The 27,335-nt window shown below is 44.2% G+C and overlaps 1 protein-coding gene across 4 annotated transcripts in view; it reads left to right on the top strand.

Moving 5' to 3' along the window:
* Positions 1 to 18,308: 18,308 nt before the first annotated feature.
* LOC117060738 (rap1 GTPase-activating protein 1-like) overlaps positions 18,309 to 27,335 on the top strand; it is a 30,742-nt gene continuing 21,715 nt past the window's right edge. For all 4 annotated transcript variants that reach the window (XM_033173253.1, XM_033173254.1, XM_033173252.1 and 1 more), the window contains exons 1-5: positions 18,309 to 18,385; positions 22,395 to 22,488; positions 23,486 to 23,521; positions 26,089 to 26,136; positions 26,732 to 26,770. In XM_033173253.1, coding sequence (XP_033029144.1) covers positions 18,342 to 18,385; positions 22,395 to 22,488; positions 23,486 to 23,521; positions 26,089 to 26,136; positions 26,732 to 26,770 — 261 coding nt within the window. In that variant the 5' untranslated portion in view covers positions 18,309 to 18,341. The remainder of the gene's footprint in view (positions 18,386 to 22,394; positions 22,489 to 23,485; positions 23,522 to 26,088; positions 26,137 to 26,731; positions 26,771 to 27,335) is intronic.

Below are 27,335 nucleotides of genomic sequence, written 5' to 3'. Positions count from 1 at the left end.
TCGCACTCGCCGCTGCCAGCGGAAGGGCAGAGACCGCGGCTCCTCTGCAATCCTCGACGGCCGTATGCCCCCCGAAGGTGGTCATCAGCCGCCTGAGTCCCCGCGAAGGCGCTGCAATGCGGCGAGGCCGCCTCCTCCGTGCCGGCCGGCCGCCCGTCCCCTCTCCGCCCGCCTCCCGCGTCTGCTGCAGTGGATCGTGCCGTCCACACTAATCAGCCGCCGCTCCAACGGGCAGCGCCGCCTCCCTCGCCCCAGACGGGATGACGGCATCCTCGTCTCCGCTGGGGGCGAGTGACGTCATGCCGCAACATCAACCGCAACCGGGATCTGCAGCAGAGCAGAGCAGAAGTGGCGGCGCTCTCCTCCTTATTCCTTCACGGGCTTGTTTCTTCTCAAGGCCTTTTGAAGTGTGGTGAAGCCAGCGGCCACTCGCTCCAGACTAGGGCACACATTGGCAAAATACACCCATTCCCACCACCCTCTGAGTAAATACCCCTCCCCACTCCCTCACTATATTTAAGGATCTGGTGACTTCTGTTTCAGTGTATCTGAAGAAGTGTGCATGCACACGAAAGCTCATACCAAGAACAAACTCAGTTGGTCTCTAAGGTGCTACTGGAAAGAATTTTCTATTTTGTTTCGACTATGGCAGACCAGCACGGCTACCCACCTGCAATTGGCAAAAGAGAAAGAGAAGGAGTCCCTTAGCTTTCTCTGCACGCCCCCCTAGGGGTTTCCCCCCCAGAGCCCATTTCTCACATGCTTCCCGACTGAGGCTTAATATATATGAATGAGTGCTTAAATCACACAAACAGGTAGCTGACAGCAGGTTTTTGTTTTGTTTTGTTAAACGATTATTATTATTTCTTCTGGAAAGGGAGGACGCAGATTAATGGGCATGCGCAAAGTTTTTACGATGGCAAGAATTGGATTTTGAGAAGGCAACAGGAAGGGCACTTCTGAATTTTCCACAGATGCAAAATCAACATTCCTCGTAAGCTCAGGGTCGTGGGTTTGAGCCCCACACTGGGCAAAAGATTATTGCATTGCTGCAGGCCTAGATGACCCTTGTGGTCCTTTCCAATGCTACAGTTCTATTAAAGAGCACCCATCCCATAATAAACACCCAGCGAGAAGCACCCTGAATGCGTTTCTTGCTCCAAATTGGAAACCAGAGACAGTTGCACAGAAAAGGGGGTCTGGAAAAGTAGTGGCAACCTATCTTGGCAAATTGCAGGGTATAACTCAGATGCAGATATATTCAGACCAGTCTTGAGGCCAGACAGGCCCCCCTCCCTGTTGAACTTCTGGCCTTGATTGAAGGCTTTTAAAAAAAACACTCCAGCAGGCTTTTGAACAGAACTCTGATTTTATATTTCAAACTAATCTTAGTCTTATTGCATGGGGTCTCTTGCACACTGCTTAGAGACAACTGTGATTAGGTAGCTGTAAACCACCTTAATATTTCAGAATAGGTGGTATTTGTTTTTAATTTTTAAAAAAGTATATTAAGTGCTATGGGCTCCAGTGATTATAATTATCATAATCACAGATTTACAAGTCGAAAATGGGGAGCGTTAGGCAGGCATTCAAAAAGACTGTGCTCTGCTGTAAAGCAGCACACAGTTCCTCAAAAGCCGAACAGTCCTTCCAAAACAGCTTGTTCTTGCCAGACTGCTGCAAAATTCAGACTTCCCTCTCTTTTGGCAGAACCCCAATTACTTTTCTCTCACCATCCAAGCAAGTGAAATATGTCCAATAGCTGCCAGCCTTCAATTATCATTTAAAGCAAGCATCTTCTAGCCATCAGTGCCCATTAAATAATATTAAATAAGAATGTGGACTCAAGACAGTGGAAAGCTGGGCGGGTAGAGGAAATATGATGATTGATGAGGGACTTCCTACCATAATGGCCCTCTATCCACTGTAGAGACTAGCTTTGCTAAAACAACGGATCAATAAGAAAACAGGGACCATAATTTATCCTCTGATTGTGGTGGCGCTCCTGCTTGCCAGCTTGGTGGTGCTGGGCTCAGGTGAACACACACCTGCACTCTCTGCTACCACCGACATGGTGCTCCCTCTCCATCACCACCTGCCTGCACCCGCCCATCCCAGTCAGGGCAGCAGGGCAGCATAAATTGTAGATACACAGGACTAACTTTTAAACCGATTTCTTCTCAGCGTAGTTGGCTTAGCATTAGGTCACCTGGTTCACAGGGCTCTAACTTAAGGAATCCCTTGTGCCGTTTCACTACTTCCAGAATGCCCATAGTGTAGATAGAGGGAATGCTTCAGCCCAGTGATCGCCTGCCAAGCTTCTATATGGCTGATGGGAACAATCTGTGGGAGCTATAAATAGGCGTGTTGTTAGGGGGTGGCCTAGGGGGGCTGAGCCCTAGGTCTTTTGCCCTGGGGTTTCTGCCTTCACACACATACACAGTTTGCTTATAGGATTTCTAGGCATGCTGCAAAACACACTTCTGGTGAGACCCACCATCTAAGAGACTAAAATCTGCATCTATGCATATAAATGACCACATGCAGATTTGATGCAAATTTGTGCCAAAGCCCTGTGCCCTTTATGTACCTGGGAGCAGCCCTGGCTATAAAGCCTCTACAGCTGGTGTCTTGCCATGCATGAGCACATGACTTCCCCCAAAGAATCCTGGGAACTGTAGTTTATCCCTCACAGAGGGACAATTTCCTTTGCCCTTAAAGTTCCCATGATTCGTTTTGAGGGTTGCTTTAAAAATATGCTTCGTACACAGCCTTAACAGACCTAGGAGGGTAAATGCCATCTGCTCCAACACCCAACTATCTTAAATTTGTCCTTAAAGCAGGGCCAAGTTGTTTGAGCAGGCACGTAACATTTCAGACGACCTGAAATTCGGCTCCATTTTGGGAAATGTGATTGATAGTGCCCTGCCAGCGCACAACAATGGTGACCACCAGGAAAGGAATGCAAGGGCTTTGACACTGTCATGTCAGCAAGTCACTCTTTTGTCCTTGGGCTTCTTTGCTGCTTCAAGGAAGGAGTAATCCCTGCCAGCGGTATTGACTGGCTGGATGGCACAGTTACTGCCATCTTCTGGAAATGGTTTGTTTTGCAAGCCTCAGTCTCCTCAGGTTCATCTATCACAGATCAGAGAAGGAAGCTACCCAGCCGTTGCATCATCATGCAGTTTCATTGAGAAAGATCTTGCGTCAAACTTCGGGGATTAAAGCAATGGTTTACATTAAGCATGTGAACGCTTGTTCTAATAATGTTGCGTTACACCCCTCGGGAGAATCTAATCCCCACCTAAACACCCTTTCATGATGAACACAGCCAAAAGATATTGTGGCATATGGAATCTATATTGGCATAACAATAGCCTTGTGCTAATGGATAATATAAGGGTGGTTTAAAACACTTAGCCTCTTGGGCTTGCCGATCAGAAGGTTGGTGGTTTGAATCCCCGCAACGGGATGAGCTCCCGTTGCTCGGTCCCAATTGCCAAACTAGCAATTCAAAAGCATGTCAAAGTGCAAGTAGATAAATAGGTACTGCTCCAGCGGGAAGGTAAACGGCATTTCCGTGCGCTGCTCTGGTTCGCCAGAAGCGGCTTAGTCATGCTGCCCACATGACCCGGAAGCTGTCTGCGAACAAATGCCAGCTCCCTTGGCCAGTAAAGCGAGACCAACGGTCTGGGGTCCCTTTACCTTTAATGGATAATATAGGGAGCACAGAATCATATACATGTAGTGTTGGAACGGGTCCCAAGGGTCATCTAGTCCAACCCCCTGCAATGCAGGAATCTCAGCTACAGCATCCATATCAGATGGCCATCCAGCCTCTGCTTAAAAACCTCCAAGGAAGGAGACTCCACCATCTCCCAAGGAAGTCTGTTTCACTGTCAAACAGCACTTGATGTCAGAAAGGTATTGCTGATGTTTAGTCAGAATCTCCTTTCTTGTAACTCGAAGCCACTGGTTCAACTTCTGCTCTCCAGAGCAAGAGAAAACAAACTTGCTCCATCTTCAATGTGACAGCCCTTGAGATTTTTGAAGATGGCTATCATCTCTCCTCTCAGTCTCCTCTTTACCAGGCTAAACATACCCAGCTCCTTCAACCGTTCCTCATAAGGCCTAGTTTCCAGACCCTTGATCATCTTGGTTGCCTTCCTCTGTCCACATTGCAACTTGCCAAAATCCTTCTTAAATCGTGGTGCCCAGAACTGGACGCAGTATTCCAGGTGTGGTATGACCAAGGCAGAATAGAGTGGTACTATTACTTCCCTTGATCTGGACACTATACTTCTGTTGATGCAGCCTCGATTAGCATTCACTTTTTTTGCCGCTGCATCACACAGCATCGCACTGTTGACTCACGTTAAGCAGAAGTCTTATGCTAGCAGGATCTTACCAATGGAAGTCAAATAAGTGTAGGGAGGGGAAGAAGCAAATCCTAAGAAAGATTCTCCTGCTTCCTAATTCTGGTATAGGTCTGGGGTCCCACTGATTCTGGTATAGGCTATACTATAGGTTTGGCTATAGTGCTCCTATACCTAAGGCTATTCTTGAAGGCATGTTTTGCAGCTTCAGCTACTGTGCCAGTTTATTGTTTATTTGTTTCTTTAAAAATATGCTTTGCCTTTTTGTTTTAAAGAAAAAAGCAAACTCAATAGTGCTTGCCATCAACTGTCTCAACAACAGTTGTTTTAAATTAATTTCTTTTCACCCCAAGTGCTCGGAAAAATCGGTCAAAATCTTCAGTCCTTTGAAAACTAGCGAGTTAAATTTAAAAATTAGCACTGGGGAATAGCTTTCATGTGGTTAATGAGTTTATTTTACAGAATTGCAAAGGACACACCTTTTTATCTTATTTTTAAAAAAATCTAAACTAAAACAAGTTTTCTTGGATTTGCTGCAAAGGTTTTCAGCACTTCCTTCTCAAATTCCTCATTTCCCCCCACCCCACCCCACCCCATCATCCAAGTGACCTCAGTGAGCATTTCAATTTCAAATGTTCTGATCATTTCAACTTTTAGTTAAGTACCGGTATTTTTGGTACTTTATGGGGGGCAGCTGCCCCCTGGCTACACCCACAGTTTATATAGCCCTTAGTACATAGCTTTAGGCAGTGCTTTTTCAGGGGGTACTCAAGGATTCACAGTACCAGCACCTTGTTGTTAAAAAGTGTGGCATTTTCTGTAACAACTTCATGGTGAGTACCGGCATTTATTTTTCTAAGAGAAAAAAGCACTGGCTTTAGGGACACTTGGGGGAGAGTTGGGGTGCAAATCCCTGTGTCAGCTCCTCCAGATTGGCTGGATTAAAAAGTGATCGGTTTTCTGTAGTGTTGTAGGGGAAAATAAACACAAAGGTAAAGATGGTAGGCTTGAGACTGGTTTACTGTATTCCATCAAGACTTATGGCATATTCTGGTTATTTTGAACCAATAGTAGCAATTGGTGTAGCTGACAGGCGTCTTTTTGCAGTCTCGGATTGGAAACCCACCCCCCAGCTCCCCTTCTGGCCTTTTCTATACTTCTGGCCTTTTCTATAGAGCTAACTTTGGAAGAGTCTGAAACAAATCCCTGTGTTTTTGATAGGGATATAATTCCAAGCACAGTAGTGCACACCAACCAATATATATACTGGTATCTCCCTTCTCTTACGCTGATTCAAGTCCTTTTTGACAATTGCTGCCAGGTATTTGAAACTTTCATAGCTGCCCCATGGCCAACCAAGGACAAACCAGTCAAATGAGTCAAGCCAAAACATGGGCATAGCCACGATTTATGTTATGGGGGGGGGGACACCCACCTGTCACCATCCTCTGTCTGGCTCTTTCTAGCAGATTTGGAATTAAATGTCTCAATAACAGTTGTTTTAAATTACTTTTTTTTTTACTCCAAGTGCTTAGAAAAATCAGTCAAAATCTTCAGTCATTTGAAAACTAGGAAGTTAAATTTTAAAAAAATTAACACCAGGATGTACCTTTCATGCAGTTAATGAGTATATTTTGCAAAATTACTAAGAACATGCCCTTTTCATCTTATGTTTAAAACAATCTAAAATGAGTTTCCCTGGAAACCTTTCACAAAGTTATGCAAGTGACCTCCGCAATCATTTCGGTTTCAAATATTCTGCTTAATTCTACTTTTAGTTAAGTATATTTATTTATTTATTTATATTTAATTTAGTAGGGGCAGGTGCACCCACCCCATGCCCATGAACCTACGTGGTCCTGTCACTGTATATGGAAGCACATGGCCTGTGACTTCAAGCAGCTTCCAGCCCTGCAACTTTTTAGTTGCAGTGTTAAACCTCAGACTTTAACCTGGTGGATGCCTTCTTGAGTGTCAGAAAGAGTCAGTGGAGTGTCGTCAATAAAGAGACAGATGTCATGATCACAATCTCCAGTATGGTCTTTCTGATCTTATCAGCCAAATACTAATACTACTACTACTACTACTACTACTACTAATAATAATAATAATACTTTACTTATACCCCGCCCTAGCCACTCTGGGTGGCTCCCAACAGAATATTAAAAACATGATAAAACATCAAACATTAAAAGCTTCCCTAAACAGGGTTGCCTTCAGATGTCTTCTAAAAGTCAGATACTAGTTGTTTATTTCCTTGACATCTGATGGGAGGGCATTCCACAGGGCGGGCGCCACTGCCGAGAAGGCCCTCTTGGTTCCCTGCAACCTCACTTCTTGCACTGAGGGAACCACCAGAAGGCCCTCGGAGCTGGACCTCAGTGTCCGGGCAGAACGATGGGGATGGAGACGCTCCTTCAGGTATACTGGGCCGAGGCCGTTTACGGCTTTAAAGGTCAGCACCAACACTTTGAATTGTGCTCGGAAACGTACTGGGAGCCAATGTAGGCCTTTCAGGACCGGTGTTATGTTGTCTCGGCGGCCACTCCCAGTCACCCGTCTAGCTGCCGCATTCTGGATTAGTTGTAGTTTCCGGGTCACCTTCAAAGGTAGCCCCACGTAGAGCGCATTGCAGTAGTCCAAGCGGGAGATAACTAGAACATGCACCACTCTGGTGAGACAGTCCGCAGGCAGACAAGGTCTCAGTCGGCGTACCAGGTGGAGCTGGTAGACAGCTGCCCTGGACACAAAGCTGCTTTGGTACAACATAAAAAGTCATTCAAGGCTTTCAATGGTCCCAAGTATATCCAGAAAGAGAGGAGACCTGTGTTTGGCTGTGCTGCACTATATTGAGTGTCCTTCAAACAGAGCTCTCTATATGCCTCCCTGGCACAAAACCAGATTGATCTTTGTTAATAAAAACATCCAACCTTTAAGCCATTACCACTGTTAGAATCTTGGCATCCTGGTTCACTTAGGCGAATTGGCCTACAGAAGCTCAGCTCAGTTGGATCCTTCCTTGGCACTGGGATCATCACTGTTAGTCTGGGCTGCTTCCAAGGTTATGGGATTCCCTCTCTAGGACTGCAGTGAACAGGGCTCGCAATCTAGGGATCAAGGTTCCGGGGACCAAGAGGCGTGCCAAAAATACAACACCCTCTGCCATGTATAGGAGAAACATTAGGGTTTGCCACTGATAACTGGGGAGTACCATTTGTGCAATATTTTCAGTGACAGCTCCTTTGTAGTAATAATAAATAATAAATTTTTATTTACACCCCGCCCTTCCCAATTAAAAAACCAGGCTCAGAGAGGCTAACAACAAATAAATAGTAGTGGATGTTGTTTTTGTACATGGGCAGAGGGGCAGCTGCCTCCCACCTAAATCATCATTAAAAATCAATACAAATCTGAGGTTCTGCCCCCCCTAATAAAAGCCTTCCCCTCCCCCCAAAAATCATGGCTACGCCCATGTTTTTGTATGGTGCAATTTTCAAAGAATGACCACATTTTGGTTCCCAAATGATTTTGAAAAGTGTGAACTGGGTAGATTCTCCTTTAAATGCCTGCAGAATAAAAAATTCTATCCATTCCCTGTCAGACTGGGACCAGGAAGAGTCAAATCTCCACTCAGCCATGACATCTTAGGCCACTTAACACCTCTTAGATTATGGGTGTCTTCACATCACTGCCTTAGAGCCCAATGAAGTTGTTTCTCCCCCCACTCCGCCTCCCCCAGTGCATTTCACAGCACTTTCCCCCCCACAGCTGTTCACATCAACAGGGCTTCATTAATGTCAGATTCGTTTCTGTTTGTATACACACCAGGGGGGCATTGACAGGGACAGAGATGTCTTTATCCTATGAGGTGGTGTTCACGCTTTGCTAGGGGCTAATTAGGAATGGCTTAATGACTCCCAACTGGTATGAAGCTGGTTTGAGAAACAAGGCATGAAGCAGCAGTATTTCATAACAAAGTATAGCATAAATATGCATTTTGGATAACGTATTCGTGGGAACACGGGTTAAAAACCCAGCACTGGAAATGCAGTAGTTGCACGGTAAACAGGAGTATGAACACAGCCAAAATTACCCAGCAGGTAGGTGAAGTTTAGCAAAATGGAGCCGGTGTTAATAATAATAATAATAATAATAATAATAATAATAATATGGGATAGTTTGCAGTTGCCCTGTCCCGAGATCCTCGAAGGAAGATTGAAAAACCAATGTGATGAAGAAACTGTAGATAAAACAGAAGCCTTCTACCTGGAAAAAAAAACCCCCCACATAAAACGGACAACCGTCTTCCTCAAGGAAGCTGTGTCCAGAAAAGCAGAGACTGAGGTGACCCCCCCCCCCTCTACCCATTGGCAGACTGCGTTCAGCTGCCTTCTCCCTCCAGGCGGCTTGGCTGCCAGTCTAAGATGCGAGCCAAGTTTGGAAACGGGCACGGACAAGGTCATCTCAGACATCTGGCTCCTAATGTCTTATCATCTCTGCTGGAAGGAGGCAGCCAGAGGAGGTCTTTCACCCCAAAAACTCTGTGGAATTCACTTCCAAGCAAACGTATGCAGGGGATCGGATTGCGATGGATATTCCTTTTTTTAAAAAAAAAAATTGTTACAGGAAACCATAACCTTGGTATGAGGGGTGTGGGCACAAGCTGGATTGTGCCTGGCTACCACCAGTGGGCCACTGGCCAATGTCTAGTAAGGCTGCTGGTTCTCTTCTAAAGAATGATAGGCTGGGCAGATCTCAGCCTGCTGGTTCCGGGCAGGTACTTTCGAAGCAAGGGAAAGGATGCTTCACAAATACACACACAAGCACACAATTCTTGGCTTACAGATCAAGTGTGGTTAGTGTGCTGCAGCAGTTGCAACTTGAATAAAATATTGGGGGAGGGCAGGTAAGCCCTGCATAATCGATCACAAGACGTGGTGCTAGCACGCCATTTGAATGGCAATGCCATCAACCTGGGGGTGGGGCAGCCCCTTCAAATATTTTATTGGGGGGGGGGTAGCCGAAGGGTCCTTGGCCCTCTAGGAGTTGTCTCCTATGGTGTGCTGGACCTGAAACCTCCACTCAGCCACAGAGCTTCCTTTGGGTGACTTTGGGCCGGCCAGTGACCTACCTCGCAGGGTTGTAGTGAGGATAGGGCAATGGAGAGGAGGGGAAGCAGCGCACTCTTTGGAGGAAAGCAGCGAAACGCATGTAACGGGACTACTACTAGATCCCGAAAATGCGCACACACTGCCTCTTCTTAGAGCGCACCCTGGGAGAAGAAAACCAGTCTTATACAACTGGCCCGATTAGATGATAAGAATAGCCATGATCTTCTCCATCACTTGGACGGGGGGTGGGTGGGTTCTAATTTGTGTTGCCTCTGTGGGCCACCAACCCAGCCCCCGCTCCCCCTCCTGGAGATGGTGCCTGTGTGTTGTTGTGCGTCCGGACTGCTGCACGCCTAGCAGCGGGTCCGTGCCAGCCTCTCTCCCCACCACCCTCCTCCCCATGCAGGTGGAGCAGCAGCAGCAGCAGCAGCGGAAGGGGAGGAGAAGAGGACACTGCAACCTACTTGAATAATTGATAGGCTGGGCTGCCAAGCGGGGAGCGAGCAAACGCGGAGGAGCAGCCGGACGCCGGGCTCCCTGCGCCGCCACCGCCGCCGCCGCCTCCGGAGCCGCCACCCTCGCCCCCCGCTCGCCGCCACGCCGGAGATGCGAGCGCTGCGCGCAGGTAGGGGGGCTCGGCCGCCGCCGCGGCGCGCCTCTCTCCCGCCGGGCTAATTAGGGAGGGAGGGAGATGCGGGCAATGGCCCCTGGTGGAGGAGGCGGCTTTGGAGGATAACTCGGGCACGTTCCTGGAGAGCTCTCGGCGGGCAGGAGCTTAATGGAGCCTCCATCTCCCAGGGCAGTGTACCCCTGAATGCCAATTTGCCGGCACCCTGGTTGCGTGAGCGGCTGTTTGGGTGTTGGGGAAACTGTAGGGGGCTGCTAAACTCGGCTGTGAGCTGCCCTGGGTAACATTCCTACCCACCCCCAGCAAAGGCAGAAGGATGGGTGGTAAGTGGACTGGAGATCGGTGGATACTAGTAAGGAGGCTCACAGCCCAGTAGGGTTGGCACCTTCTCTTCCCCGACTCATTCCTCCTTTTAGAGCATTACAGGCAGAAGTGCAGCAGGTGCAGGTGTTTCCTATTATTGGGAGCCTGTGCTGTTTGAAAGCTGCACCTGTTGTATTGCTGCGTTGCCACACCACTGTTAACTGGCATAAAGTGAAGAGTTAGTGCAGGCAAATTTCTGGTACTGGACGTGTCAGCTGAGGGAAGATGGGAGTTAGATGTCCACACAACCTGAGTACCGGTAGTTTGGCTTGATATGAGCTGGGACTCAGCAGGTTTGAGTGCCAGCACCCGTCTTCAGCAATATGGCTCATCAATGCTGCATATGGGAGAATTATTTTATTTTTAAGTGCTTTTCTGAGCATGTGCAGAGAGCCTTTCTCTCATTACTGAGTAGCTCCCAAATATATAGGGCTGGCTGGGGGAGGGGGGGTTGAAAGTCAGAGGTCATGACTTCTAGGCAAAATGGAGCCCCTGGCATATTTCTTCCTGCAAATAGGCACCCTGGGAATCAGCCTGAGCACAAGTAGGCTGCAGGCATACCTGCCACTTGGCAAGACCTGTTTCACTTCTGCCTGTGCCGGAGAGCTGGCTACGCTGAGGTAGAAGTTGCATCTTTGAGGCTCCTTAATACCAGCGGCAATTCACAAGAGGCTCTTTGTATATCTGTGCATCTGATAGCGGATATCGTCTGTTTGGTATGCGCAATTCGGATTTGCTTCTATTTCCAAACGTTGAAAAGAAACAACAGAATCTGCACTTCTGTGGTGCTGGCTGGCATTTAGCTGCTACTAGGTGCCATTGTGTTTGCATGCGAGAGAGGCTGTATTCCACAGAGGGGTAGCCATGCTAGTCTGTTGCAGCAAAGACAACAAAAGAGTCCCGTGGCATCTTGGAAGACCAACAGATTTATGGTGGCACAAGCTTTTCTGGATGAGAGCCCTCTTCATCAGCTGCATGGTATTGCTATTTCAGTTGGCAGATAATATACATGGGCACAGAGGGGATTCCTACCCGCCCCCCCTTATGTCTCTCATCAGACTTGCAGGTCCTTAATGTGACTCATTTCATTGATGGATGGTGCAGAAGATCAGTCCATGAAATTTGTCTAGACTTCTAGACTGGGAAGTGGGAAGGGGGGAGCATGCTCAATTGTCTTTTTAAAGTTTATTTGCTTTTGCATGTTTGATTCAGAAACAATCAAAAATTGCAGCAGGGAAAAAGATACGAGAACAAAGTTAAGTCATCCAAAAACTAATCATGGAGAGATATGTGACATTTTGCAGCTGTCAAGTTAAAAAAAAACAACAAAAAACAACCCACTATTTTTTCTTGTTTGTTTGTTTGACAAAAAAACACCACCTTTCAGCAGAGGTAGGAAACCCTATTCAGTTTCAGAGATAACACAGTAAAACATGTAGAGGAGAATATCTTCCTCTTTACGGCACAGAACGGTGTCTCAAATTGAAAGGAACATTGAGATAATGTCCATCAAGTACAGCAGAGGGCAGCTGTTGGAACCTTAGCAATGCAAAAGCAGATCTCAGTTTAAAAAGAAAACAAAACGTAGACCGGTCCCAGTAAATAATGTTCAAGGCTGTGCTAAAATTTTATTAATTCATACCGGGGTGCTTCATACCAGGCTGTGCTAAAATTGTATTAATTCATAACCAGGGTGCTTCTTTAAGAATGACAACTGAACAAAAAATTCTCTAGGCTGTTAAATTCCAGTTTAGCAGCTGGCAGCTTGGATTCAGGCAAGTAATTTTAAAGAAGGAAATAGGATTGATTGGGAGTAAATCCCATTTAATTAAACTAGACTTGCTTCTGAGTAGATACATATTCTGGGCCTGCTCAGGTTGGACTTTCTCCTCTTTGCTCAAGTCAATCTATCCTCAACTGTGCTGGGGGGGGTGTGTTTCAGGAGAGAGGGTGGCTGGTGAAGACCACCTCAGGGTCTGTTCCAGCTGCACTTACTTTTCCTGGGCAATCTACCATCAGTCAACCTGTGGGGAAGGATCCTAGATATGCTAAACCTGTTTACTGTTTTTAAAATACTGTATGTAATTGTAAGCAACCTTGGGTGGATTTCTATCCTGAAGGGCAGCATATAAACAGACATAATGATAAACAAACAAGCAAAACAGTTATATAGAATTGCACTGTAAAGTGGTTTTCTGGGCTCAATAGGACAATTAGGGGAGTTGGGTTGCAATTGTTCTTGGAAGGCTCCCAAGGACATGCTGCAATTTGACATACATTATAGTTGACAAGACACTGATATATTTTCATCTCGGCTGAAGATGAGTTGGTGCACCAGTGTGAGAGCAGAATGCAGGACTAGATGGGCCTTTCATTGATCCAAGAGGACTCTTGCTATGTTATTATTTACTTCTTTCCAGTTTCAGTTCACCACAACACTCTCAAGATGGATCTTGGGGTTGTTGTTTTTTTTGGAAATGTTTCAGATCTGAGGGTCTACAAATGCCCCAGACTACTGCCATGTCATGGAAGGTGTGCAGGAATACTTGCTTGCCTCCGTGGATACTCTAAAAATTATGAACCACATATATGGACTGATCCATTTTTAGCTGAAATAGATCCAGGTCTGTTTTCTAGTTATCCAACTAGAAAACAGGATTTCCAAATATGAGTTATGGCATTCTTCATTTTATGAGTCAATGTGCTTAACTATGAGCCTCAAAGCACCAGACCCTCCAAGTGTCCTATTTTCAAGGGACGTCCATGATTTAGAGAAGGCGTTCCAGTTTATAATAATAATAACACTTTATTATTTATACCCCGCCCATCTGGCTGGGTTTCCCCAGCCACTCTGGGCGGCTTCCAACATAATATTATTATTAATGATAAAGTGATAAAACATCAAACATTAAAAACTTCCCTAAACAGGGCTGCCTTCAGATGTCTTCTAAAAGTCAGATAGTTGTTTATTTGCTTGACATCTGATGGAAGGGCAGGCGCCACTACCGAGAAGGCCCTCTGCCTGATTTGATCCCAGAACGTCCCACTTTTCCTTAAAGGTAAAGGAACCCCTGACCATTAGGTCCAGTCGTGTCCGACTCTGGGGATGCCGCGCTCATCTCGCTTTATTGGCTGAGGGAGCTGGCGTACAGCTTCTGGGTCATGTGTCCAACATGACTAAGCCGCTTCTGGTGAACCAGAGCAGCGCACAGAAACGCCGTTTACCTTCCCGCTGGAGCGGTACCTATTTACCGGTATCTACTTGCACTTTGACATGCTTTCGAACTGCTAGGTTGGCAGGAGTAGGGACCGAGCAACGGGAGCTCACCCCGTCGCAGGGATTTGAACCGCTGACCTTCTGATTGGCAAGCCCTAGGCTCTGTGGTTTAACCCACAGCACCACCCGCACCACTTTTCCTTAGGATGTCCCTGTTTTCATTGGAGAAATGTTGGAGGGTATGAAACATAATTTACTTATTATATCTTGGCTTTCCACCAAATAGTGCTCAAGATGCCTAGGAGCAATATAAATATTCACCTTAGTTTTCCCATAGTTTACGTTAAGATCATTTTTTTTACAGCAACCTTTGCATAGATGAGAGAGGAAGGACCGTATTGGTTTCTTTAACCATCCGTTGGGGAAAAGAGAGAGCTTGTTATCGCCAAGTGCACCTGTAGTTTCATTTATAGAAAAGGTTAAAAGAAATCAAGCGAGACTGTATTCTTGTTTTACTCCCCAAGTGATTGGCATATTATTTGCTAATAGCCCAGAGGCTGCTGTCTGAATATAGAACCCTTTTTTAAACAGCAACAATTGGCTATCTAGACGACCCAGCACATACGACTCTATTCACCAACATGTCGTCGCTGCTGCCTACCCGTAACCCCTTTTATTATCTTGGAAGGGGGTTATCATGGTTTTGGATCCTGTGGAAATTGTGCAAGACTTGTCTTCCTATCTTTTGCACATTAGAAGGCAACGAAAATTCTATTGATTCCCATCTGTCCGGATGTTTCTCATCCATGTCCAATATCTTAAATTACCATTTTGTTTAATATTTAATCCATAATGTCCTGCTGTTGCTGTGGCATCTTGTGGACCATTCTTGTTCTAATGAGATCTTACTCATTCTCGTTGGCAGAGGAAAATAAAGTTCACATAGTTCTCTTGCTGCTAAATGACTACTATAAATTTAATTGGTGGTGACTCTGTTTTTAATTATCGGTATTTGCTCATTTTACTTTTTGCAATGACATGGCTAATAGCAATAAAGCTGAGGCAGTGAAACAGGAAAAAAAATACCTCAAAGGGATTTTATCATCAAGATTTAAGAAGCAATTCCTCTGGCAACAACCCTATGCTCACTTAACCTGGGGGTAAGCCTCATTGAGCATAGTGGGACTTATTTCTGAATAAACATGCATTGTGAGAGAGGAAATAGGGAAATGCTGCAGAACCCTTCACAAGAAGCTGAAGAGAAGTGAATTGATATGTGTCAGGCTTGTTAATAAGGCTTCATTGATATACCCATCCCTGATTCCCCTTCAGCAGCGCACAGACTATTTTCAAACCTGGGCTGAGGAGTTCAAAGAGATCAAGCTGTTACTAAGGTCTTTTGATGTCCCTTCTGATAAATGAATAGGGGAAAGTAGCAATCAATTAATCAATAAAATTCTAACAAATTTCAATAGAAAAACTATGGGGGGAAAACTCTAGTTCTCAATGGGTGCATTCATACATAACTAAGCCATTATTTTAACATGATATGTTCAACAAACCACAAGTCTTCTCCTATACAAACAAAGAAGCCATGGTTTGTTTCTCCAAACCTAGCTTTGTTTTCCAGCTTCTCTTGCCTCATGGTTTTGTAACCTGAAGAGCACTTGAGGTGGAGTGGCTAGCTATAAACAAACCATGGTTAAACAAGATTGTTGAGTTAGAACATAAACCATGGTTAAAACACGTCATGATCCTTAAGCCAGCAACAAACCATAAGCTTTTTGTGGTTTGGCAGAAAACAAATCATAGTTAGTATGCTAGGCTGAATAGGTAGTCATAGTTGAGCTAAAGACACTATGGCTTAGCATTACATATAAACCAGGGAACTGGTAGTGAACCAGGGGTTGCCAATATTTTTGGGCCCTTGAGTGAATTTGAAAGTTTGAGAGACCATTGTGGGCACTTTCTCCTCTGATAGCTTCTCCCTCCCCTGGACAGACAAAAGAGAGAACTTGTCATGTGCACATGCACACTATTTTTCTATGGGGGCTGGCTAAATGTTGGATCCAGCAGAATTAAAACAAATTTGCATGGGGTCCACCAAAAACCACCATCAAATCAAAACTTGTTTCAGCAGACTGCAGGGTAAAAAAAAAATCACAAATCTGGTGCTTGTGAGTGCCCCAGAAACATTAATAATCCCAGCCAGGTATGAATCCTTTTTGATCTCCATGATTTTACATATTTTGACTGAAAAATCGCTAAAAATAATAATCACAAAGCACATCTTTGGACACAGGTCATTTGATGGTGTTTCTGAGGGAAAAATTATGAGCCTATGTAAGGATCCATATTTGTGTACGATGGCATTGTTGGTAAACACCACATCTGCAATTTGATGGCTCAGGCACCAGAGACAGGTGTGGTCTGCATTTCAGTGGTGGTTGAGGTGGCAGAGCGAGGGGGATAAACCCTATGAAAAAAATGTGATGCTGCAGAGATTTGACTTGTGTGTACTGGTATTTATGTATGCATGTGCTTACACACTTTCTCTCTCTCCCACCCCCTTCCCCCCGACATTTCATATTCTCTCTCCTGGCTCCTATGGCACCTCACTTTCTCCCCTCTGCCCCTCCCGACTGCTATTTTTCTTCTCTTCGCCTCCCTGATCACTTTGTTTGCCCTCCTGCCCTCAGTTGCTCAACTTTCTGCTCAGCTATTCAAGTACTGAACTGACCCTTGGAACAACATAGAGCTGAAAGCGGAATGGGAGCAGCTTCACACTTCCTCCTTCCCCTCCATGTTCTTTTAGAGGGAAAAATGGATCTATAACCACCTCAGGACAAAGCGGGCAGTGGATAAGGGCTGGCTTGCAAGGGAGGCGGACGCACTCAGAGGCTTCACAGGCCCCTGAGAAATTGTGAGGGGTAGATTACAGTTCCCCAGATTAGTTGCAGTGGGGAGGGGATGTGTTATAAATGTGCTTTAAATAAATGGTGTGCACACAGCTGAAAACACTGACGGTTACTCTTCTAAGACCAGTGCTTTTTTCTATTAATAATAATAATGTTTCGGGGTAATCTCATTTTGACTCAAGAAAATCACCATTTTATAGTTCAGATCGGGGAAAATAAGTACAGTAAATGGGCAAAAGTACAAAGATTCACAAGATGTTTAGGGGTATGTGTACCCCCAGAAAAAAAACACTGCCTAAGACTATTTGTTCCTCCATATAAAAGAAATAACCATCACCTTTGCATTTAGAAAACTTGTATGTTAGTTTTCTTCAATAACGGCAGTTGGTTTGGTTCCTCCCAATTAAGTTTTCAGCCCAGTTTTTTATTATTATTATTATTATTATTATTATTACTCCAGAAGATTGCTTGCACCAGGGAAATGGTCGTTCTGGACGTCTCAAGAGTATTTGATATAGCTAGAGTCAACCAGGGTAACTTTCTGGGCCATCTCACATGAATAGGTGTAGGAGGCTCTATTTGCAGGTGGCACCAGACAGATGGGTGGTGTATAAATAATAAAATTAATATTATTATTCTCCCTGGAGGGCAGGAGCAGACCCGGAAGATGATGTTAGGAAGACTACCAGTTTGCTGTTTTGTCTTTGGCCTACGCAGTACTGCAGTTTTAACCTTGTCCTCTGTGCTGTTCAATGCCTGCATTAAACTGCTGAGTGAAGTTATACAGAGATTGGGCATCATCTTCTACATGGATCTCCTGGTGATCTGGCTCATTTTCTTCTGCCATAATAAAGATAGACAAATTGTTTTCTGCTCATTCCTTGCTCTGCAGGCCCATGCTCCTCTTTCCTCTGTCTCCCCCTTGCCAAAACATCTCGGGTCATCTCCCTTTTGTAACATCATGCTACAAACCACTATAGTATTGCTGTTACAGGTGGGTAGCCGTGTTGGTCTGCCATAGTCAAAACAAAATCGAAAATTCTTTCTAGTAGCACCTTAGAGACCAACTGAGTTTGTTCCTGGTATGAGCTTTCGTGTGCATGCACACTTCTTCAGATACCTTCTTGTTATCTGAAGAAGTGTGCATGCACACGAAAGCTCATACCAGGAACAAACTCAGTTGGTCTCTAAGGTGCTACTAGAAAGAATTTTCGATTTTGTTTTGTTTATAGTATTGCTGTTCAAACAACAGCCCTCGACATTACAATTATAAGCATGATGTTTTTTCATGGAGATCTGGACTTCCCCTGCCAAGGAAGTGCTAGGTTTTCGGTTTTCCTTCTCATTTTCGTCTTCAAAATGTTCGCCTCGTTCATTTCTTGCTTTCCCTCTGACTCTCTCTCTCTCGCCTTCTTCCTTGGTTGTTCTCTAGCCCTCCTGACAACCTGCAGTGTCTCCCCAGGAGTTTCCTGCCCTTGCGCTGTGTAGATCGAGCCCTAACTGTGAGCTGTTCTTATTTTTGTCATTTGAAGTGTGTCTCAGAAGAGCAAAGGAAATAGCAGTTTGGATTTGGAGGTTTTTTGTTTGTTTTCTTAAGCAAGGGGAATAGTGGTTTGGGGACAAATCCTGTAGCCTCTGGAGACAGGGTGGCAAGTTTATGCTGGCACAGAAAGAGGAGAAGCCCGTACACAGGAGTCCAAACAACCCACAGTTGGCAGAGAGAAGAGAATGTTTTCTCGGAAACGTAGCTTTACCTTTGGAGTCTGTGAAGGGTATGTACCTATACAGGTTCTGGCTCACCCTGTTGCATGTCCTTCCTGCTGCATCTTCCAGGAAAAGAAGGGAGCTAGATTTATTTTGCATTTACGAAAGTTTGGGGGAACTTCCAGAAGAATGAAGGGTCCCTCAAGCCTTTTGGGAAGGGGAATGAGCTGGATTGCTCACGCCTTCCAGCATGCAATGCCTAAATCTTCAGGTCTTCCTTTTCTCTCTTTCTCCCCTTCCTCTTGGTTTTCGAAAAGATGTCTTGTTGTACGCAGTTTATTTCCAAAGACAGGGAAACAGCTGAGCCTGCATTTCTCACAAGACGTTTGCTTTCAGAGCAGAAAAGGGGAGTTCTATAGACCCACAGCTGAAAATCGCATCCGGAGAATGGTACCGTGGCATTCTGTGGAACATGAATGCTGACTATGGCTGAAATTTCATAGGACTTGTGAAGGCCTGTCGCCAGAAATATTTCAGTCAAAGGGCCTAATGGTAAACTGGGAGAAAGGAGCATTAATGTAGAGCAGCCAGTATCTAGAAACATGTATGCTCAAAGTTATTTGATGTGGATGTAGTAAAATTAAATGGTTATAAAGTCTAAATATATAAGTACTTCATGTTTGACAGTAATCCCAATGTTGGTTTGCTCCTGTAGCAGCCAGAATATTGGGAACTGAGAGCAGTTTTATTCCTTATTGAGCAACTAAGAGTGCATACACAAGGTACTTTTGAAGCACATTTTCCTCCTCAAAGAGCTCTGAGCACTGTAGTTTGTTCAAGGTGCTGGGAATTGTATCTGTGAGGGGTAGATTACAGTGCCCATATTTCTTAGAGGGGAAAAATGAGCTTCAAATGTGCTTTAAAGGTGCAGTATAGAGAAATTTTGCCTACACATTTCACCCATATATTAGCATAAGAAAAAGAATCACATTTCTTTCCCCACCTTCATGAAATATGAATATTCTGGGGAGGGCCTGGAATATTCCTGAATTCCCACAGGCCTCTTGTGGTTATAAACCTGGATTTTGGTTTATAATAAGGATATCTGGAGTTTGCGAGTCACAGGACTGTATTGTGGCTAAGGTTTTGAACTGTGAGACTATTCAAATATCACTTTCACCACAAACTCAGAAAGGGGAATCCAGATGTTATCGGAGCACAACTCCCATAATTCCTGTCCATTTGCCATGCTGGCTTTGTCTGATGGGTAGCAAGAGTCCCATAACATCTTGAGAGCCACAAGTCCTATCCACACACTACAAATTTAATAGCATTTTAAAACCACTTTAATAGCATTTTAAAACCACATTAATAGCATTTTAAAACCACATGGCTTATCCTCAAAGAGTCCTGGGAATTGTCCTTTCGTAAGATGCTGGGAATTATCTGTCACTGATCCTAATTGGCCCTCCTGAACTATAATTCCCAGGATTCCATAGCAAGAATCATGATTAACATGGCTATATGCTATTGCTCAGCCTTACAGCTATATAAGAAGGTGATAACTTTAAATAATGTATGTGATGCACTTTGAACACTGGAAAAGTGTCATAAAATGTTTATTATATATTGTTATATAAGGCTGTCAATTAGATATACCGACCAGTAAAACCACATTTTTTCCCAGTGTATCTGAAGAAGTGTGCATGCACACGAAAGCTCATACCAAGAACAAACTTAGTTGGTCTCTAAGGTGCTACTTGAAGGCATTTTTTTATTTTTGTTTTCACATTCTGGCAGTTATCACAAATACTTAAAGACTTGAGAAGCCAGTATACTTTAGAGGTAGTACAAGAAGATTTTTATTTTTATTTTCCATTTTGCTATTAGCTCTTCCCATCCTTTATTCTGATCATTCTGTGCATCAAGGCTCCACCTCCTAGCCCACCAGGGCTCCAGTATTTTTCAATTCCAAGCTAGCTACTTTAAAAAGAACTGCAACAGATTTAGAGCTTGCCTCTGGGATTTGTACCTGGGTGACTTTTAGTTGTCCAGCTGTTTTGGTTTGATAATTATAATAATAATAATTTATTATTTGTACCCCGCCCATCTGGTTGGGTCTCCCCAGCCACTCTGGGCGGCTTCCAACAGATACTAGGATACATTAAAATGTCACAGATTAAAAACTTTCCTGAACAGCCTTCAGATGTTGTTCAGGTGCCTTCAGATAGTTGGCCATATTGGCCGCGTCTAAAAATGTTTTTTTAAGAAGCGGTTTAATAACATTTCCCAGATGTTTTAAATCCACATTGCAAAGCAAGCAATGAGCAACTTAATTTGCATAAGACCCTAATTATTAACCCATGTAAATGAATTGTGATTATGTGTGCATTTTTCCCTGTGCTTAATTGTTTGGGAGGAATGTTCAGGTTCTTTCAGGAAATCCTCTAAGTGAGTTTACTGGAAGCAGTAATTACCCCTTGCTGTGCTGCCTCTATATTACTGTCTTTCAGTATTACCATCATCGGTGAGAAACAGATGTTGAAGTCAAAGCTGCTTTCTGCCTCTGCATTGTGCTTCTATTAATGCAGACACTGTAGATTCTCAGAATATCTCAGCTCAGTTTGGTCACTTAAGATCAAACAGAATGCATGCCACGCTGAGTCTCAGAATCACCCAGTCCCTAAAATGGTAATGATACCAAAGTGGGAAGTTATGCATCCTGGCATTCTCTGTGCAGACGAGTCACACTCATATACAGGTCTTATAAAACTAGATGAGTTCTCTCATTGTTTTGGTAAATGGCCTCCAAGAGTATTCCCCAGCTACTGCTACCGTAATGTTTATTGCGCCAAGGAGTTTGTAACTCGCTATTTACTGTCATGTGACTTCTGGGATCAGGGTATCATTTATTTTACATTGATTCTTGTTAAAAATTGGAAAAACTCTGCTATTGCATGGCTAATCAAGTAAGATAATTTATGTCGTAAAAACTCTTGGGATCCTGCAAACACATCTCACTCATTCATATACAGCGGTACCTTGGCTCTCAAACGTCTTGGTACTCAAACAACTTGGAACCCAAACACTGCAAATCCAGAAGTAAGTGTTCCGGTTTACAAACATTTTTCGGAAGCCGAATGTGCTCCGTTTTGGAAAGGACTTCCGGAACAGATTAAGTTTGAGAACCAAGGTACCACTGTAGATGCATATAGATACACATACACACACGTAGTGAACCATTGGGCTAACGGCAGGTCACCAAAAGAAATATGTGATATGGAAGTCTGTTGACTTAACTCTCTTTTGGGAATTGTTCCAAGCCTGTTTTTCTTTTACAGAACTCACATCTTCCATTTGTAAAACCTACCGCTGTGATTTCTAGGATTTTTTTTTTTTTTAGCAAAGCAGAACACAACACTTGTAGTTCAGGTTCATGCTAATACTCAGCTGTAACCAGACATGAGGAAGAAGGGCTTAAGAATTAGCTGAGCCAAGTCAAAGTGGTGGAAGACTGGGAGAGGGGTTTGTGTGGAGTCCTATTTGAACATAACAAGAAAACTGCAGGGGAACCACCGAAGGGGTAGAGGGAGAAGGTGGGAGGCAGCAGTAGGCTGGAGGGAATTTTACAAGTAAAAGCATGGAAGTAGGATCACTTAGGACTCACTGTGAACACTGTGCTAGAGAATTTCTAGGTTAGCATTTAAAAAAAACAAACTTGATTCACTGGGCAGATAAATCTGGTACTGTTTACTGTCTGGAGTTTCTGGCATATGCTTATGTGGAAAATACTACAAACATATCCCTGTGTTAACTGGCCTGATCAGGGGCAGGGTGGGGGTGGGGGGAACAGGGTGTCATATTTCTCAGTTATCATTGAGATTTTGGGGTTTGATCTTGAACCTATTGTCAGCCGTGATATTTTCTTGGAAAGTGAGGGCTAAGGGTCTTATGAAGTGCAAGCATAACAATTCTTAGGTTTGTAAGTAAAGGTGGGTGTCATCATCTGGGAGGGATGGTATGACTACAATGGGGATTTTATGGTGTTCCGATTAGAGTTATCTCCTTTTCATGCAGGAGGACTGATGAGGCAGAGCGCTGCATCAGTGACACCTTAGATTCACCTGTCCAGGATCCTCAGGCTGCCCTTAATCCAGCTGTTCAAAATAAGGTAAGAGGCTGCAGAATCCTTCTTTAAAAAAAACCCTAGAACCCTTGCAGTCAGGTATTCTGTGAGTCAGGGTGTGGACTGAATCAGCTCTCTCAACCAACTGGTGTGCGCGTAGTCAGCTCTGTGCACATAGTCCTGGCCAGGGCCGGCCAGCACATTTGGTGAGGTAAGGCAGTTGCCTTACGCAGCAGATCTTGCCTCCAGTGAGTGTGCTGCTCACCACCTCTGCAACTGCCTCGTCTCCACCCACCAATGTCTGCTCTTCTACAGCCTCCTTTTACTCCCCCCCCCCACCTTTAAGGAGAGGTCTGTGGAGCAAGATGTAGGGAGCTGTGGAGGAAGAGGCAATGGTGGTAGGTGGAGTGGCATTTTCTGTTTTTTCTGAAGTTACAAAACGTTCTGAGCCAGCCCTGGTCCTGGCTGTTGAGTTCGACTGGTGAATTGCACAAACACCACTGTTTTAATTGGTGCAGCTAGGGATATACAGATAATCCCTTTTCAATACACGTGCAGCCCCTGGTTGGATCAGAACAAGTAGCAAGGGTTGTGGTTTTAGATGGGAAAACTTCTAGACTGGTATGGAAATTCTTCCTTCCTCAGCTTAACAGATAAATTACTATCTGAATAATAAAGGTGATATTGATGAATTGCTTTTTTAAAAAGTGAAAGATTCATAAATCACAAGACCTTATTAGAATATGTAAGTAATATTTTTCAGTCTGGTTTATGAATAATTAGAGTTTATGCAATAGTTTTTTCTTTATTGCCTACTTCTGTAACAGTGAAGAACAGGAAGTATTTATTTTAACATCGGTGATGAGAAAGTCTCGATCTTATGAAGAGCCCTGCAGATTCAAGTTTTGGGGCACATGTAAAGGGCAAAATATTAAGCATAATATAATTTCACAACAGAATAAAAGTCTCATCAGTTACAGAGATCTCGATCTAAATTTGTGACCTTGCAAATTCATTACCTGTTTCCTGTTATTCCTCACAGGCAGTGGATTTGTTTGAAATGATTGAAAAAATGCAGGTATGGTTTGTTTATTACATCGACTTTCAGCTTTCTTAGTGCTGACTCACCTTCCATGCATTAAATCTGCTGTGAGATTGTACCTCCATTGCAACACTGCTGTCGTGTAAAAACCTGCTCTCATTCCAGCCCCCCTTCCCCCCCCCCCGTTCTACAGCACCTTCTGCTAACCAGTCTTGTTTACCTCCATTCAGCTAAACAAATGGTCTTTCATTGCTGCTTTGATGCCACCACTCTGTTTCAACTTTGGGCTTCCAACTGGCTCTCTTTCCTTCTCATTTCAGAAAAACTATTTACCTCTTCCCCTTATTATAAGAAAAAACTGCTCCTTTTCCCTTATAGGGTATGCTAGAGTCCATATAGAGTCCTTAAGTGGGTTCCCTATTGGTAGGAGAAAATAAAAGAGGCCAACCAAAGTATATTGCGAAGCAAAGCGGCTAGTAAGCCTGACCTTTATTAACTGTTGCAACAGGGTCCCTACTCACCACACGCAGGCAGGAGGGAGGAGAGAACCCAGAACAATGGTGCATAAGCCCTTGTATAGACTTTTGAAATTGTCCACCCTGTAGCCCAAGACCACCCCCCTAAAACATCATACATACATCACAGAAGGAGGCAGTCTACAGCAGAAGTCCTGTCTGCCAGGATACTTGATATTGGTCACTGGTTGCTTTACCTGGGCAGCCTGGCCATTCTTTTGTGATGGCAAATACTTTAGTCCCTGAATCCAGGTCACAGGCTCACCCTATTCATACACAAATACAGCCTTAAGACAGGATTTGTAAGCAAAAGACAATGGGGCAGTTTTCCCATTTCCTTTCTCCTAACACAGAAATATTTGAGGTCAATTTGGGAGAGTCAAAATGACTTCAGGATTGCTCTCCTGTACTATGTCAGACACGTGCCGTATATAATTATGTATGTGTTTGCCTTGTACACTTATGAGCATTTAATTTATATTTGAGACCTAAGAATTCTTACAACACCTTGCTCCTGCTTGTTACAAACGGGGTGGCTTTCTTTCCGCTGAGCTTCTGTTAGCTAACGTTCATTTGTGGCCAGGGATGTATACACTTAGCCACATGATTCCAGGGATGAAATATTTTGTAAGAGTGCCTTGGCATCCCTGCTCTGCCCCACCCCTGGCTGGAGGCTAAGTTCCTATTGCCAGTTGGCTCGGAAACTGCAACAGAGGCAATAACTAAAAATGGCACTCCGCAGCCTATATGATTTGTTGATTGCGTCAGAGAACCAGCAGTGCCAGACTGCTGGTGGTGAGGCAAGAGCTGGCAATTATCTAGTTGCTAGGTGCCGGAGGCAGAATGCACAGTAGCTCTGACGTAAGGAACATGTGAAGTGAAATCCCCCTTCCCTGCCACCTGCCATGCCTGCTTGTACTGTATTTTCTTCTCTGTGTTGTCACTATATGTGGCTGTTTGTGCTAGCAAAGCAAACTCTGCATTCTCTCGTTATGCCGTGTTAACTTTCTCTTTTTTTTTATTTAACAGAACTTGCATTCTGCTTAATTGCAAAAAAAAAATCCCAACAGCATCTGAGCAATAGATAGATAGATAGATAGATAGATAGATAGAGTTAAAAAGATCAAGGTTAAAACGATGGTGTGTTAGAAGCTAAAATTACAGATTAAAACACATAGCAGTTTTACATGTCTGGGTACACTCTTATAATTAAAAGATACCGGTAGTTTTTATCAGAAAAGTGTACTTCAAAGGTGTTTGATGCCTTGATAACTGGGTGAACACACCTTACCTTTTAATCTTAAACTCTCAAGTCTAAGAGGAGGAAAGGAAATGGAGTAACCAGGTAGGATTGGAAAACTACCCTGATGCCTGTCTAGGTGTCCTGAACGGAAACAGTTAGATGGGGAACACCTGTGTGCATGGATGCCTCTATATACAGCAAGGCTTTAGCTTTACGTTTGGACTGTGCAGAACATGAATTGATTCTGGCACCTGGATGAGAGGGGAACATTTGGGAGCAGTTTTGGTTGCAAAACACCATGCTCTTTCCCTTTCCTAAAGCAATGGATCTCAGCCAGAATAAGACAGAATGAGGCGTAGGGCTCCATTCTCCCACTGCTTACAGTATTTTAGACTATATGACGTGATTATTTCCCAGATTCGCCTGTATTTCTGATTAGTTTACTCCTTCTACACACTGAGTGACTATTGTTATATAAATGGTGAAATGGGCTTGTGTGTCCTAGGTGTGTATGCCGGAAGCACGAAGCCTTTTGCTTTGCAAACAAGGGAGTTGATTGTTCAGTTTGTGTTGGTGATATTCTACAGTTAATTATTATGAAAAAGTAGCAAAACAGGTATGCTGGCTGTTCTCCTTTTGCAATTTAACCTTGGCTATATCCAGGAGTAGGACTTAGAACTTTGTTGAGAATCTTGCTCTCAGCTGCAGAAATCTGAACTTGTGTTGCAAGGGTGGGTGGGTGGGTGGGTAGGATGGCAAGCAGGATATTGGCATCAGGTGGTGGGGAAAGGGAAAAGGAGAGACATACTGGGCTGTGCAGTTTCATTCTGCCTTTTCCCTTCTAGAAAAGTCGTTTGGATGAGCAAAGGTGTTCACTTCCAGCTCCACTCAAGGTCAGTTCAGCTCTGCAATTATACGACTGAACCCTCCAACTGTAAGAGCTGATCCTCACATTGTCTTTATAATGCATGGTATAAAAAGCTGTTTCCCAACATCCAGAGAGGGATCAATGAGGTCCAGACGGGGCTAAGCATATATGATCTGGCTGGGAATCAGGGGCTAGACAGCAGGGGTGTGCTTTGCTCTCAGCTGAATTGCAGCTTTGAGTGTGCTCCTGTATCAATGAATGGCAGCCTTTCACTTACATAGGTTTCCGCTGTAGAGCTAAGGGGCTAGGAGGTGAGCCAAACGAATGTAACAAATATATATGAGAGAGATGGGAATTGCAAGGATAGGGAAGAGCTCATGCCAGAGGTGTTTCATGAGGAAGACAGAGAGCTGTGGGAATAGTCATAATCTATATATATACACTGTATTATCCATAAATGCATATAGTTTGGGTGGAAGAACTGGGAGGCACAATTATTATCCTTATTTGAACTCATGAGGCAGGGGTGCATGTGATAGGATGTGGGAAGCCCATGCATTACTTTGCAGTTTGCATATTCCCCAGCTCCTTACCCCCATATGACCTCTTTGGGTTTTCAGAGAGAAGAGGAGTACATCCCATACCCTAGCATCCATGAGGTGAGTCGCAGCAAAACCAACCAAGATTTGAGTTCAAATTTATTCATTAAAAAAAAAATGAGGTTGGCTCCTAGGTACGCCCTCAAATTGTGGATCAGGTGTTAGTTTGAACTGACAACATTTAATGTCTCCCAGCCTTCATTTGTCTTTGTACTGAGAGTTGTTAGGAGATGCCTTATTCCAGGCATGTCCAAAGTCCGTTTCAGGGGGGCTCTAATCTGATCCGCCGGTCGGTTTAATCCAACCCCTGTGGCAGTTTATTTCATGGGGTAAAATCCTTAAAAAACTTCAACAGCTTCAATCCTAAAAAAAGCTCAACAACTTTGATGTGCTGGTTGAGAACTGTAACAATCTATCTATCATCTATCTATCTATCATCTATCTATCTATCTCAACAACTTTGGTTGGCCCTTTGGCCGGCCCTCACGGCCCTTCACTTCATCAAATCTGGCCCTCTTTGGAAAAAGTTTAGAGTTTCCTGGGAAGAGGGATTGGTTGTTAAGCCACTCTAGGAATTGTAGAATTGTAGGTCTCCTAAAAACTCGCAACATCCTTAATGGAACTG

Source organism: Lacerta agilis, chromosome 16 (genome assembly GCF_009819535.1).
Source record: "Lacerta agilis isolate rLacAgi1 chromosome 16, rLacAgi1.pri, whole genome shotgun sequence".
Classification (NCBI taxonomy): Eukaryota; Metazoa; Chordata; class Lepidosauria; order Squamata; family Lacertidae; genus Lacerta; species Lacerta agilis.
Note: the sequence above shows the minus strand (reverse complement) of the source record. Positions and strands in the feature narration are given on the sequence as shown.